Source organism: Sinohyriopsis cumingii, chromosome 19 (assembly GCF_028554795.1).
Source record: "Sinohyriopsis cumingii isolate HCF-2022 chromosome 19, ASM2855479v2, whole genome shotgun sequence".
Taxonomy (NCBI): domain Eukaryota; kingdom Metazoa; phylum Mollusca; class Bivalvia; order Unionida; family Unionidae; genus Sinohyriopsis; species Sinohyriopsis cumingii.
In genome coordinates, this window is record NC_142979.1 from 50,770,648 (window position 1) to 50,784,087 (window position 13,440).

The following is a 13,440-nucleotide window of genomic DNA, read 5'->3' on the forward strand; positions in this document are numbered from 1 at the left end:
TACCGTGATACAAATGTTCAGAGGTTCTTTTTTAATTAGTTTTTCTAACACTGTATTTTTCAGTTTCCATAAAGCTTTATATTAACAAAGTTTGGTACAAACATTTCATCTCAGAACTCGTACGGATATCTTCACTTTCATTCATGCATTATTTCAGTCATTTGATTTGTCTCGTTAGTTAACCAGTTTATTTGCATTTTCATTCTTCTGGACAAAATGTCCATGAATCAGTGAAACGGATGTCACGTCACCTCATTCTTCAAAGTTGTGTGTGGGTGGGTGGGTGGGTGTGCTTCATTAATAACACCTGAACCTCATCCTTACACACATGTGTACACTATCATTAAAAATATACAGAACTAGAAATTTCTGAGTAAACATGGTAACATTAGCAAAAACCCATTGTCAAATATTGATCGTAAATTTTCTAGTTAGTGACATGTACATACTTTTGTATAGATATGTGGGACTTTTCTTTGAAAAGCAGAGACACGCCTTCTTAACAATGTGCATGCACACCAGATTAAAAAAGTTCACACTGTGTATGGCGAGTGCAGAGAAGTTCAAAACACAGACTGAAAAGAGCGTTGTATTCTATGTTGTGATGTTCCACATGGCTGACGTGGAGTTCCTTATGGTCGTGGTGTTCAGCAAAGCTGTGGTGTTGATGATCGTTGAGTCAGTTATCTGACTTTCTTGGTATAATAAACCTGCATTGTAAGAAACATAATGGAAAAATGTAATGACGTAAAGGCGTACAGATATGTTTAATATGCAGAAATGCTGGGGGTTTTCCAGAAAAAAGTGAGATCAGTATTGTTATATAGGGCATGACTAGTTTTTGAAAACCAGTCAATAATTTCAACTCTGTGTGATAATACATCTCAATTTTCTTGTTTTTCTTTTTTGCTTTACTTGATTTCATTGCTTCAAAGATATAAATGTGTTTTATTCATGAACTCCACACTAAGTTTAAGCTTGTGCCTTTCTGCCTGTCACTTTTTATGGTTTTCGATGCAACATAATGGAACTATAAAAGAGTGATATTATAAATAAAGTGTGTGTGTGTGTGTGTGTGTGTGTGTGTGTGTGTGTGTGTGTGTGTTGAGTGTGATTTGGATTTTTAACGTAGCTTTAACAGTTCTTCAGTCATATCGCCTAGATGTCTGCAATGTGACAGTTAATAGTGATGTCTAGCACTCCAGCATTATGCCGCAGACATATAGCCTGATGTCCCACCCAGTCACATTATTCTGACACTGGGCCGAACACCTAGCGAGGCAGCTGCTGGTACCATTTTTATGAGCCTTTGGTATGATTTGGTGGGGGTTCCAACCCTTGACCTCCCACATCCGAGGCGGACGCTCTGACCATCAGAGCGGCTACTTGTTATGGTTTTCAATGCAACTTAATGAAGCTATAAAAGAATGATATTATAAATGAAGTAGCATTACATATTTATAGGTGTTTGTACAAAATTGAATTTGCAGTTGCACAGTTGTAACCCCTAACTCGTAAAAAAAATTTGCAATAACAATAACAAAAACAGTGTGTAATGATTAAACGTTCTAAGGAGTTTTAAGTTGTATGTTTCATTTTGTTGAACTCAGCATTTAACAAATCTGATTAAAATCAGATCTCCACTAACCTACATGAAGATCTGACAGTGACCTTGTAGGGGTCATGTTTAGGAGGCCATTGTTATTATCATAATCGCCAAATTTATCAACCAATTAGATGAAGTCTTATATCAGTGGAGATCCGATTTTTATCAGATTGGTTATTTAACTGACCTATGAACGAAAAGGAAATCTTTTCGAATGCTTACTGTCTTGACTTCAGTACACAAAGTTAATTCTGGAATACAAATTTGTATAACTTAAAAACATACTTTAGAGTCATAGAAAATCATGGAACACTCGGTATTGATAGAGCAAAAGGCAGTGCGAAAGACAAATAACGGTACACTGTGTATCCAGTTGAATAACAAGCAATGCAAGAGACGAATAACGGAACACTGTGTATCCAGTCGAGTGATAAGCAATGCAAGAGTTAAATAAAGGAACACGGTGTATCTGACCAAGCAATAGGCAGTACAAGAGACAAATAATGGAACACCATGTATCCAATCAAGCATTAGACAATGCAAGAGACACATTTCTGAAAGCTGCATTTCCATTAACTAATTCAAAGGTCGCCAGAACATGACACTTAACTGGTCATTGTCAGATCTTCACGTATGACAGTAGAGATACGATTTTAATCAGACTGGTTATTTAACTGACCTATGAACGAAAAGGAAATAGTTTTGAATGCTTATTATCTTGACTTAGTAGAATACGTAAATTCTGGAATGCAGATTTATATAACTTCGAATAGTAAACTTAAGAGTCACAGAAAACAATGAAATGCTTGGTATCCAATAGGCAATGCAAAGGCAAATAATGGAACATTTGTCATCCAATCAAGCGATGGGCAATGCAAAGAGGCAAATAACAAAGCACTATGTATCCAGTCGAGTGATAGGCAATGCGAGAGACAAATAATGGAAGCCTGTGTATCCAGTTGAATCATAGGCAATGCAAGAGACAAATTATGGAATCTGGTGTATTCAGTCGAGTGATAGGCAATGCAAGAAGTATATAATGGAACATTGTTTATCCGACCAAGCGATAGGCAATGCAAGAGACAAATAATGGAACACTGTCTACTCAGCTGAGTGATAGGCAATGCAAGAGACAAATAATGAACACAGTGTATCCGACCAAGTGATAGACAGTGCAAGAGACAAATAAATGAACACTGTGTATCCAGTCGATAGGATGTTATATTATGATTTTTTGGGTTTCATGCCGCTTTTCAGCACATGATAGGTTGATTATGCATGGCGGTCAGTATATTTAGTGAAAGAAGAACCTGGGAATAAACACTGACCCACTGGAAGCTAATGGAAAGCATTTTCACATAACCTCATTGCCCGAGCTAACGCTTGAACCCATGCTGACAGGCGTGAGATGTCGGTGATCTGACCGTCTTAGACCACTTGGCCATTCAGGACCCCGGTAATGCAAGAGGCAGATTATGGAACGGGTATCCAATAGACAGATAGGCAATGCAAGTTAATGGACAACTGGGTATCCAATAGAGTGAGAGGCAATGCAAGGTAATGGACAACTGGGTATGCAATAGAGTGAAAAGCAATGCAAACTGTTGGATGAGATGTATAATATCACACACCAGCAATACAGGCCGTCATAAAGCAGGCCACATTCCCTCCCACAAATGCCCGGATGATCCCTGTGGCAATGTCGCCTCGTCGAGAAGGACAAGCGGAACTCAAGCTCCCAAAATTTATCCCTATCGCTGCCATGCTGCCGAAGCCGCACAGTATGTAGGTTGCTATCACAGCGCTCCGATCCTGCAATAAACAGATTTTAAAGAGAACATCATGAAAATTAAAATGCATACGCATCAATCTAGTCCAATTTTAATTTCAAGTGAGATCTAACAACAGAAAACTTCACCTCTGTGACCTCTGCTTATGGTACAGAGACTGACGTTCAATATTACTGAGTGACAATTTGCTGTACTCGCAAGAAAATGTTTTCCATTATAATACCTGGAACGGTTTTAACACTAAAGAAGCATATAATAACAAAACTCAATGTTGGTGAATAGTTTTGACGATATTTTTATGAAGGTATACAAACAGGGAAACATCAAAATTATACATATCACATGACACAGTATGTCTTCTAAAGTAAATCAACTTTATTTAATGATAAACTCATCTGGTCAGGTATTGCATCAATTAGTATGATAAACTAATCGAACAAGGTATTTCACCGATTAGTATAATTTTAATGTGAGGTGACAAGTGTGTATGTGTGGTTACTTTTAACGTAGCTTTAACACATTTTCAGTCACATCATTACTATGTCTGCAGTGTGGCAGTTTATAGTGATGTCTAGCACTGGGACATCATGCCACAGACATGTAGCATCATGTCCCACCCAGTCATATTATCCTGACACCAGGCCAACAAAACCCTAACACTCACCTCTTAATGCTGAGCGTCAAGCGAGGCAGCTGCTAGTACAATTTTTATAAGTCTTTGATATGACTCGGCTGGGGCACGAACCCGCAACCTCCAGCATCCAAGGCAAAAGCTCTAACCATCTAGGCCACCGGAGCTGTCCACACTTATTGTAAACAGGCTCTAAATGACATCACTTTTAGTTTCTATATTATTCTTCTCAATTAAATGAAAACCTGTGCAAACATCATTGCTGTCTTCTTTCTTTATAGTCACGATCATAAAGTTCACGAAAAAGCAAATCCTGCAGTAATGCTACATTCTGAATATTACATTAAACTTTCAAAGTGATTTGGACTTATGGCCGTATATAGAAATTAAATAGGGTCTAAACCTGGCTGAGGATTAGGTGTGACCTTCTGCTAGCCCATGTCAATACACAGTAACCTAGATTTAGGAACAATGCCCATGTAGAAAGTATCCGAAATTAGTGACCCTGTTTTGCAGAGGCGTAGCTATGATATTTTGCGCCCGGGGACGAACTATAAAATTGGCGCCCCAGCCCTCTCCCCGTTTAATCACATTTTTGAATATTACCCTTGTTTACTTATTATAATGTAACGTTGTAAGCCTCATTTTGGCGCCCCTGTACCTTGGCGCCCGGGGACATATGTACCCCCCTGCCCCCCCCCCCCCCCAGCTACGCCTCTGCCTCTGCCAGTGCTTGCAAGATGATTCAAGTATTATTAAACGTTATTATAATGCAAAATAGTCTTTATTAATTCACCTACATTTAAATCGGCTACGTTCTCAGTGAAATTTGAACTTACAGCGATTCCTCCATCTTTAATCATTTGTCCTAGTTCGGCGAAAGATAGAAACTCGTTTAGAATCAATTTCTTGCCAACGAGCCAGCCAACAAAACTGCAGTCCTCCCAAGCCACGCCCATCACAAGTGACAGCGGCATGAACACATAGGAAAATATTATCTGAAATAAAGCAAGTAAAATGTTCCTTGTTTGTGACATATTTCTGTAGAGATGATTTGTCATCCATATTTACATCTTCATGCATCACTGTGTGCATCCATCCACCCACCCATCCATCCACCCACCTATCCATCCATCCACCCACCTATCCATCCATCAACCCACCCACCCATCCATCCACCCACCTATCCATCCATCCACCCACCCACCCATCCATCCACCCACCTATCCATCCATCCACCCACCCACCCATCCATCCACCCACCTATCCATCCATCCACCCCCCCCACCCATCCATCCACCCACCTATCCATCCATCCACCCACCCACCCATCCATCCACCCACCTATCCATCCATCCATACATACGGTGTTTTCTTACTTGACCTCAACTTCATCTTCACATTTTTTATCACTTTTTTTAAGACCACAGTTTTAGGACATATTCTTGACTGTAAACAAACTTTCCTTTTGCATATTAGATACCTCAGGGACAAAAACCCAAAAGCCCTGCATATTACACAGTTCGTGTCAAACTCAGACTGGGGAGAAAATCAGAAGGTCTTACTCCGGTTATGAACAACATTATTAAAATAAGACCAAGACGATGTCTCGACTGTATGGATTAGCATGCAAATCTTACCTATTGATGCTTGATCCAATGCACATATTTCAACTTAAACTTTCCCCTGAAGCATTTAAAACTTCCCATTCAGAATGCGTCTGTGCTGCGTGAATAATCCATCACTTAATCTCAGACGAACGAAATTATCTAGTCATTATCAAACTATCCGCCAACCAATCCAACCCAGCACTTGATGTCGTCCTGGGCCCGAACTACCAAACCTCGTACTCTAGGACACCAAATTTTATTCCAGCTTCCAGCATACGAATTCATCCTCATCAAGAAGCTGCAAAACTCAAGTTAACCAAAAACACAAAATTCTCCATTCCCAAATTACTATCTTGGTTCGTAACCCTACCTCCTCAATAATATTTGATCTTTGCGATTACATAACGTCTACTATTGGTTCGTAACCCTACCTCCTCAATAATATTTGATCTTTGCGATTACATAACGTCTACTATTGGTTCGTAACCCTACCTCCTCAATAATATTTGATCTTTGCGATTACATAACGTCTACTATTGGTTCGTAACCCTACCTCCTCAATAATATTTGATCTTTGCGATTACATAACGTCTACTATTGGTTCGTAACCCTACCTCCTCAATAATATTTGATCTTTGCGATTACATAACGTCTACTACTGTACTAATCTTCTCATGATACAGAAACAATTCAACGCAATGTGAACTTCGTATAGTGGCCATACGTTCCTGTATACAGGTTGTTGTAAAGATGGAGACAAGGTTGCACCAGCCATTTTCAACAAAAGCCCATGGCACCATCTTATACATACATACCTTACTTTCTAATCTTTCTGTCCTACTTTCTAACTTTCTGTCTTTCTAGCTCACTTACCTTGAAAATATACAACCGGAGAAACAATGTTGCACTATCAACTGCGTTTTATATACAAGGGCCTAGCGTTTGCTCTAAAATAGCTTGAACAGAGTTATCTGATATTTTCTTTACTTTTCATAACAATAAATATTTTCATATGGTAAATTTAAAATAATTAGAGTTCTTTTTACAATACCTTGTCCCTATTTGTTATTTGTTTGGAAAGATCATTTTTTTCTTACCATGCATAAGAGATGACTGCTTAGAGTTTGATGTTTCCTTGTGCAGAGAGGGAATGTGAGATGATTGCTTAGAGATTGATGTTTCCTTGTGCAGGGAGGGAATGTGAGATGATTGCTTAGAGTTTGATGTTTCCTTGTGCAGAGGGGTAATGCTTCTTTTTTGTACTGGACCTTAATCTGTTCAATAATAATGAAAAGTGGAACGGGCAGAACATTTTAGTTGAACTATACAAATTGGTTTTCTTTGTTCTCGCACATCGCTCCTCACCTGAAAGCTCAGTTGCGGATAACCGACCCTCCCTCCTAGGTACGACATAAATGAGTCCAGTAAGGTGAGAAAAGCTAGGAAAGCTATCAAGTTCACCACCACATACGCTACTAGTTTAATGGCATCCGCTGCTCCCACTGATATCGCCTCCAGGATGTTAACTTCTCTCCTGAGGACATAATTATATAAAAAAGATGGAGCATTGTGGTACATTGTAAAATCAAGACTCGTGTGTTTTACTACTATTCTTGCTATATAGTTTACATAGAGTACAACATAACTTGGTTCCCTTCCGATGTCAGAAATGATCTGGCAACTATTTAGGACACACATTATTTTACTTTGAATGTATTCCACTTTCTACCAGTGGATGCCAAGGAAGCATCAGGGAACAGATCATGCCTCTTTGTAGACCATATGTGAAAATAAATAGTGTGCCGAAGGAAATAGATGATAGCTATGAAAAGTTTCTTCATCTCTAGAAAGATATTTAAGCTTTCCCAGATAAATTGCTTTAACTCCATTTGTTCTCTAAGCTATTAGGTGAAATTACGAGTTTATAGTAAATTGGAAGTAAAAGTGATATGCCTAACAAGGTACATGTACTTGGTAGTCCGAGTTTCCTCTGACCCTTGTCACCCCATTCTTTACATTTGGACATTTATGTTGGGGTGTAGGGTTAGAGTCCATTCCCTATATAAAAAAAGTTGGAATTCGCCGACACCATTTGGTGTCGGCGCGGGGTACCCGCTTTTTAGCCAGCCCAGCAAACATGAATTACCTTTCATCGAGATATACCTGCATGAAATCGATAGGAATATGATTTATATTCTCAAAAATCATGAGCATAGCATTCGTCATGTCTTTAATCCGCTGACAGACCAGACGAAATTATGTCGTTGCTGAAATGGGGTGGCAAGGGTCAGAGGAAACTTCGTAACTTTTATAAATCTGAGATCATACACACACACGTATATATGCATATATACTTTAAACATCTGAATACAGCTTCAAATGCCAAAAATGCTTGGCTTGTATTCTTTTCTATCTTAAATCTTCTGGTTGAAAATAGCAATGAAACATAGAACTTGCCTTTAAACTGTTTTAAATGGTATTATCTATCATCTTCAATAAAACTAAGGGAAAAAAGGAGATAAAGGAACAGACAATTGCTGTTACATATGAACTTTTCAAACACATGGATTAATACACAAGGAGAGGAACGTATAAAAGCTTCAACTGATTCAGTGATTTATCTCAAAGGAGACCACTGAATGACGACATATGAAAGTGATGTACCAGTATAATAAATCAGCATACAAACGTAATTTAAAAACACTAAAGTTCTACATTTTGCAAAGAAGAAAGAAACTGGATATGTCAAATATTGCGAGAAAACAAACCCAGCTGTAATCTTGATTTCCTTCTGGGATTTAATTTTTGGAATTTCCGTTTCTGGTAGACTTAGTTTAGACACAGCCAGAGCTGCAGGAGCCGACATGAATGAGGCGGAAATGACGTGTTCAGCTGGAACCTGCAATCATGAACGTGACTAAGTATATAGAAGAGAAAAAGCACACAAAAATAAAAGATCTCAGCAGGGAAGGAGAGGTAGTAGATGGATTGGGGTGATGAATCTTGACATACTGTATTTAAACAAAACATAGAGGAATTATCACTGGAACTGGAGAAGAGATGTTTTTCTCTCTAAAGTGTTTTTGTTGTTGAAATTAGGCTCTATTACCTTCAAGATTTTTTTCAGATGCTTTCATTATTGGTAAACTTTATTTAAAGAAGATATGCTATGCTGAAATGTACAAGTGCATATACAATCTATTTAGAATGTGCTAGGACTTTTAAAGAAGTTACATGTTCCGTCATCTCCAAAAATAGACACTTACATAACTGAAGTTAACAGTAATGTTCTATCCTGAAAATAATGCAATAAATTGTCGTTAACACAAATAAACTTCCACAAAAGCTCTTTCTAACTTTTTATATATCTAAATAACTGTCGAAATGTTCCACAACATTGTCGTAGAGTGTTTACATCAGACAGAGAATACATGAACATTTTTCCTTAAAAATCAAAAAGGTCGAGCTAGTGAAATCGGCACCAGAGAAAGAAAACTTCCCGGTGCACTTCGCACATATCATCTGGGTTGTGATTGTTTGCTTCAGGCTAGTTAGGAAGCATGAAATGGGGAGATTTTATTCGGTACTTAATAAGTGAGGAAAATATAATGTTGCCATTTTCGTCATTCCCAACGTTTTAGGTACTTGAATAAAGGCAGAGTCAACAGACTCGTGGATTCTTTAAAGTGACCAGTTTCCACTTGCATGTAAATGATTTAGGCTACATTTATGGTGACTTGCTGAAATTTTGAAAATGTTTGAAAAGAAACTGTCTGTCGTATCCGGATGAATTTTGAGCGATCACTAAAGCTTACTGACCATTACGATTTAACTCTTTTATGTCCAAATCAAAATCCCACTGAATGAAATCAGGAAGAGCATTGTATCACAAAATATCTTTTCACTCTCATCCGGGAGCACGCTACAATTCCGACAGCGATAAAATAAAGATTCTTGAATGCATTCGTGCAAACTCAATGAGCATCACAAAAGTCAGGAATGTGAATCCCAGTTTCTTAGAAACAATACAACTGTAGTCTATATACAGTTTGTTTGGATCGGGTGATACAATACCTAATCTAGTTCGTTTTCACATCTCTTAATGCAACACGGGTGATCCAACATGACCACTTGATGAGATATCTACCCTTGAAAAGTATTAAAAGCTTTTAAATTTGTACATTCATTCTGTCCTCATTTTGGGCACACTTCCAAAAATTGCAAGCACTTTTCTGTTGCTGAAATTGTTTCATGTGATGTTGATCGAAGCACGATTGACTCGCAGTTATTAATCGCGTTGTTGGTGATGCTGTGATAATGGTGGTGTTGTATGGATAATTTGTCGATAGGTTGATTGTTATGTTGGTTAATTCATTGTCTGATTGTCATATTGACCATAACATGTGTGGTAAGATATCAATGACAAAATGAATGACCTTGGTCATAGTAGCTCGGCAAAAGATCTTTAATAGTTTCTTTTATCTTTTTATCATACTGCCATAATATTTCCATTAAGGTTTCTCTTTGTGAAACACATGTATGTAAATGTGATGGATCTACATAGACTCTTAATAGGTCAATGGAACGTTGAGAGACTTACCGGTAAGAAGGACATAAAAAAACAATTAAAAAATTGCTTTCTTAGCTCAAAAGAAAAGAGAAAAGAAATTCGAAATGCAAACAAAAGTAGTCATGTAGATTATGTAGATTACTAATAAACTAAGAAACCTATTGTCTATTGATTATCAGTTCTGAAAGCTATCATAACCTTTATAAAGTTTCATTTACACGTACTTGATTTCTATGATCTGCATTGCACTTGTCATGCTCAACATCTTTTCACCTAAGCTTATTCATTGTCATCGTGTTTAAATTAATATTGATCTCTCTGAAGTCTTTTCTAATGTCTTTCAGATTATTATTTGCATCTTCTCGTTCTCCCTCTTTATAATAGGTTTTAAGGATAGCCGATTATCGCTTTTCATCCAGACCCCCCGCCCCCATAATAGAGGTCCAAAACATCTGTCTGACATAAAACTTTCAATTACTTTCTCCGCCTGATTGGTTCACTTACCTTAATTCTCTCATACTGATATTTTTTCTTACCCCAAACTCAACATATGCAGCAATGACCGTGCCAGCCACTGTAGCAAAGCCACTGGTCATTACGGAATTCATCTCAGAGCGGGTCAACCGAGACAAGAAAGGCTTCAGGGCAATACTGGACTCTACCTGGTCAAAATAATTAAACAAAATTATATTTGTGTCTACAGCTTAAATCTTGTAAATTAAATTATTACTGATTCAGGTTATCATACGAGTGCTAATAGTTTGTGTACAATAAATGTGTGTGAAGAAGAAACAGAGGAGATAAGAGTAAATAAGAACTGATTCGAGAATAATTCAGATAGAACATAATACAAAGTAGCATAGTGATTTTAATACCAATTGCGACACAATGAATTTCGATATTGCGTCGAATGATTTTTTCTTCACACTTGATCACACTGTGTTGATACAAGTTCTGAGAGTGACTCAGTGGTAAGAGTCCCTGACTCACGACTGAAAGGGTGCATGTTCGAATCCTACCATCGGACCGGCCTGGGTCAGCTACTGTTGCGTGTACCTGAGCATGGCACTTTACTCCAATTGCCTCGGCTCTAACTAACCTACTTGTGTTATTCTGCCGTAAAACACCAAACTGAAACCAAACTCTGAGACTTACTAGAAAATGTTTGGTCTTTCAATCATTGTCTACTCTTAAGATTTCGTGATGAACTGCAGCTCTTCTGTCTATAAAGAAACCACCGTAGCTCAGTTGATCGTGTGTCGGAATCAAGAGTTGCAGGTTCGATCGATACACACTTAGGTCTGCTCCGTCGGTGTTTCCTTGGGAAAGGACATTAGCTCCCATTTCCTCGGCACCATATGCCAATGACGTGTTAAGTAGAAACAAAATCTTCTGGCTAAACTTTACATTTCATTTCCATGTCTCAGTAGAGAAACCCCATAAATGTTTTTATATCGTTATAACAGGTTATTTATTATATCATAGTGAGATATTGTAATGTATCAGTAGGAGAAAGGTTATATCGCCACAGTGGCGATATCATTTTTGGAACTAATTCATTACATATTTAGACCTATTTTCTTTTTCTTCTTCTTCTTCTTCTTTTTCGCTCTCCCTTCTCTCTTTCTCCCTCCACATTAGGATATATATATATATATATATATATATATATATATATATATATATATATATATCCTCTAGAGTACATGGATGCAATTAGTGAGGTACCGTCAAGAAATTCCTAAAAGCGAACTACAACAGCAAAAATAATACTTTCATTATTAACTTTTTTATATTTAGTTTTCTGTATGTATAATGGAAACTATCAGTGACTGAACTTGCATGACATGTTGCTATGTGTCTCTCTCATAGTACTGCATACCTGTAATACTCTACCACAGACGGTTATATTTACATCTACATTTTTAGTAATAAAGAAATCGTTATTAGATACAGTAATACGATTTTAAGTAGCATTTGTAACTCGTGTCAATTTCGTGTATGAAAATGAAGGAAAAATTGGCTGTTAATTGGAAACCGAAATTAAGTGACAAAAATAAATTGGATACCTAGCCTGCAATCTTGCTAGAGCCACGCCAAAATTTGAAACGTTTGAATGTATAAGGACGAAAATCCTTTGAAGCAAACTCACAATCACTAAAATCTTTTATATAAAGATTTTACACTTTGAAGTCACAACCGTTTGGACCTTAACAGTATCAATCCGTACATGAAACGTGTTAACAAAAGTAACAAAGTAATAAACTCATCATTTCGATAAAATACACAAGATGAGGCCAGACATATAAGCTAACGTTTCAAAAGTCGTCGTCCCAAAATTATTTTGAAATTTCGGAACCTCTTTTTATCGATGTAGTACTGCAGCTCTTAATTGCATTGACACATAATGATGAAAATGCATACAAATCGACTGATTTTGCTTTTAAAATATATATGAAAAAAATTGCGATATGCATTGTAAAAACAAATAATGCCTTGCCGCATGTAGGTGTCTATCATTTAAGAACCTGCCTGTCTGAGACCTTCTCAGCGTTGACTGTTCATTGTGCATTTCCGCTAAATGGTTCATCGTGTGTTTCAGCTAGGTTGGTAGTGGACTCAGGTTGCTTGCAGTGCTGAACATTTTTAGCACATGGTAACCCTGCTATAATCATAGAGCAATGAGCGTGCTTGCCACTTTTGTCCCGAGAGAGAAGACAAAGCCATTCATTTTACTCATCCAAATATCTAAATCCCCTTGATAAAATGCTACAGAAATGTTCAACTTTCCCTATATTTTTTAAATGTCAGAAGTCTGTTTAGGAAGTGAAATATATGAGCTTCGGAATAGAGGGGCTTTATGTTATTATATTTTACTCGTAATTTAGTCAGTGGATAAAAATAGAATCATTTTATCAGCAGGACCATAATGATTATATTGAATGCAGACGATTATTATCCGACGTTCCACATAATACACCAGACTTGATGGTTCATTCCTTTATATAGGTTTGCATTTAGTGCAAGTGGATTATACCTTGCCACCTGATCAACGAGAATGTAAGCTGGAGTTGCTACTAATCTTACCTACGCAATTTAAGTGTGTGCGTGTGTGCGTGTGTGTGTGTGTGTGCCATACTTTCTGCATACTCATTTGCTGTCCAACGAAAACGTGTGTCGAAATTTCCTCATATTCAACCCCGACCAGTCAAAATGTGCCAAACCTTTCTCTT

The 13,440-nt window shown here is 37.5% G+C and overlaps 1 protein-coding gene across 1 annotated transcript in view; it reads right to left on the reverse strand.

Moving 5' to 3' along the window:
* The window catches only part of LOC149775694 (solute carrier family 28 member 3-like), a 45,687-nt gene continuing 32,247 nt past the window's right edge, over positions 1-13,440 (reverse strand). The window contains exons 6-11 of the mRNA XM_089944282.1: positions 10,744-10,869; positions 8,406-8,536; positions 7,003-7,171; positions 4,867-5,025; positions 3,238-3,418; positions 1-710 (exon numbers count right to left, since the gene is read on the reverse strand). Of these exons, the coding sequence (XP_089800408.1) occupies positions 595-710; positions 3,238-3,418; positions 4,867-5,025; positions 7,003-7,171; positions 8,406-8,536; positions 10,744-10,869 (882 nt within the window). The 3' untranslated portion in view covers positions 1-594. The remainder of the gene's footprint in view (positions 711-3,237; positions 3,419-4,866; positions 5,026-7,002; positions 7,172-8,405; positions 8,537-10,743; positions 10,870-13,440) is intronic.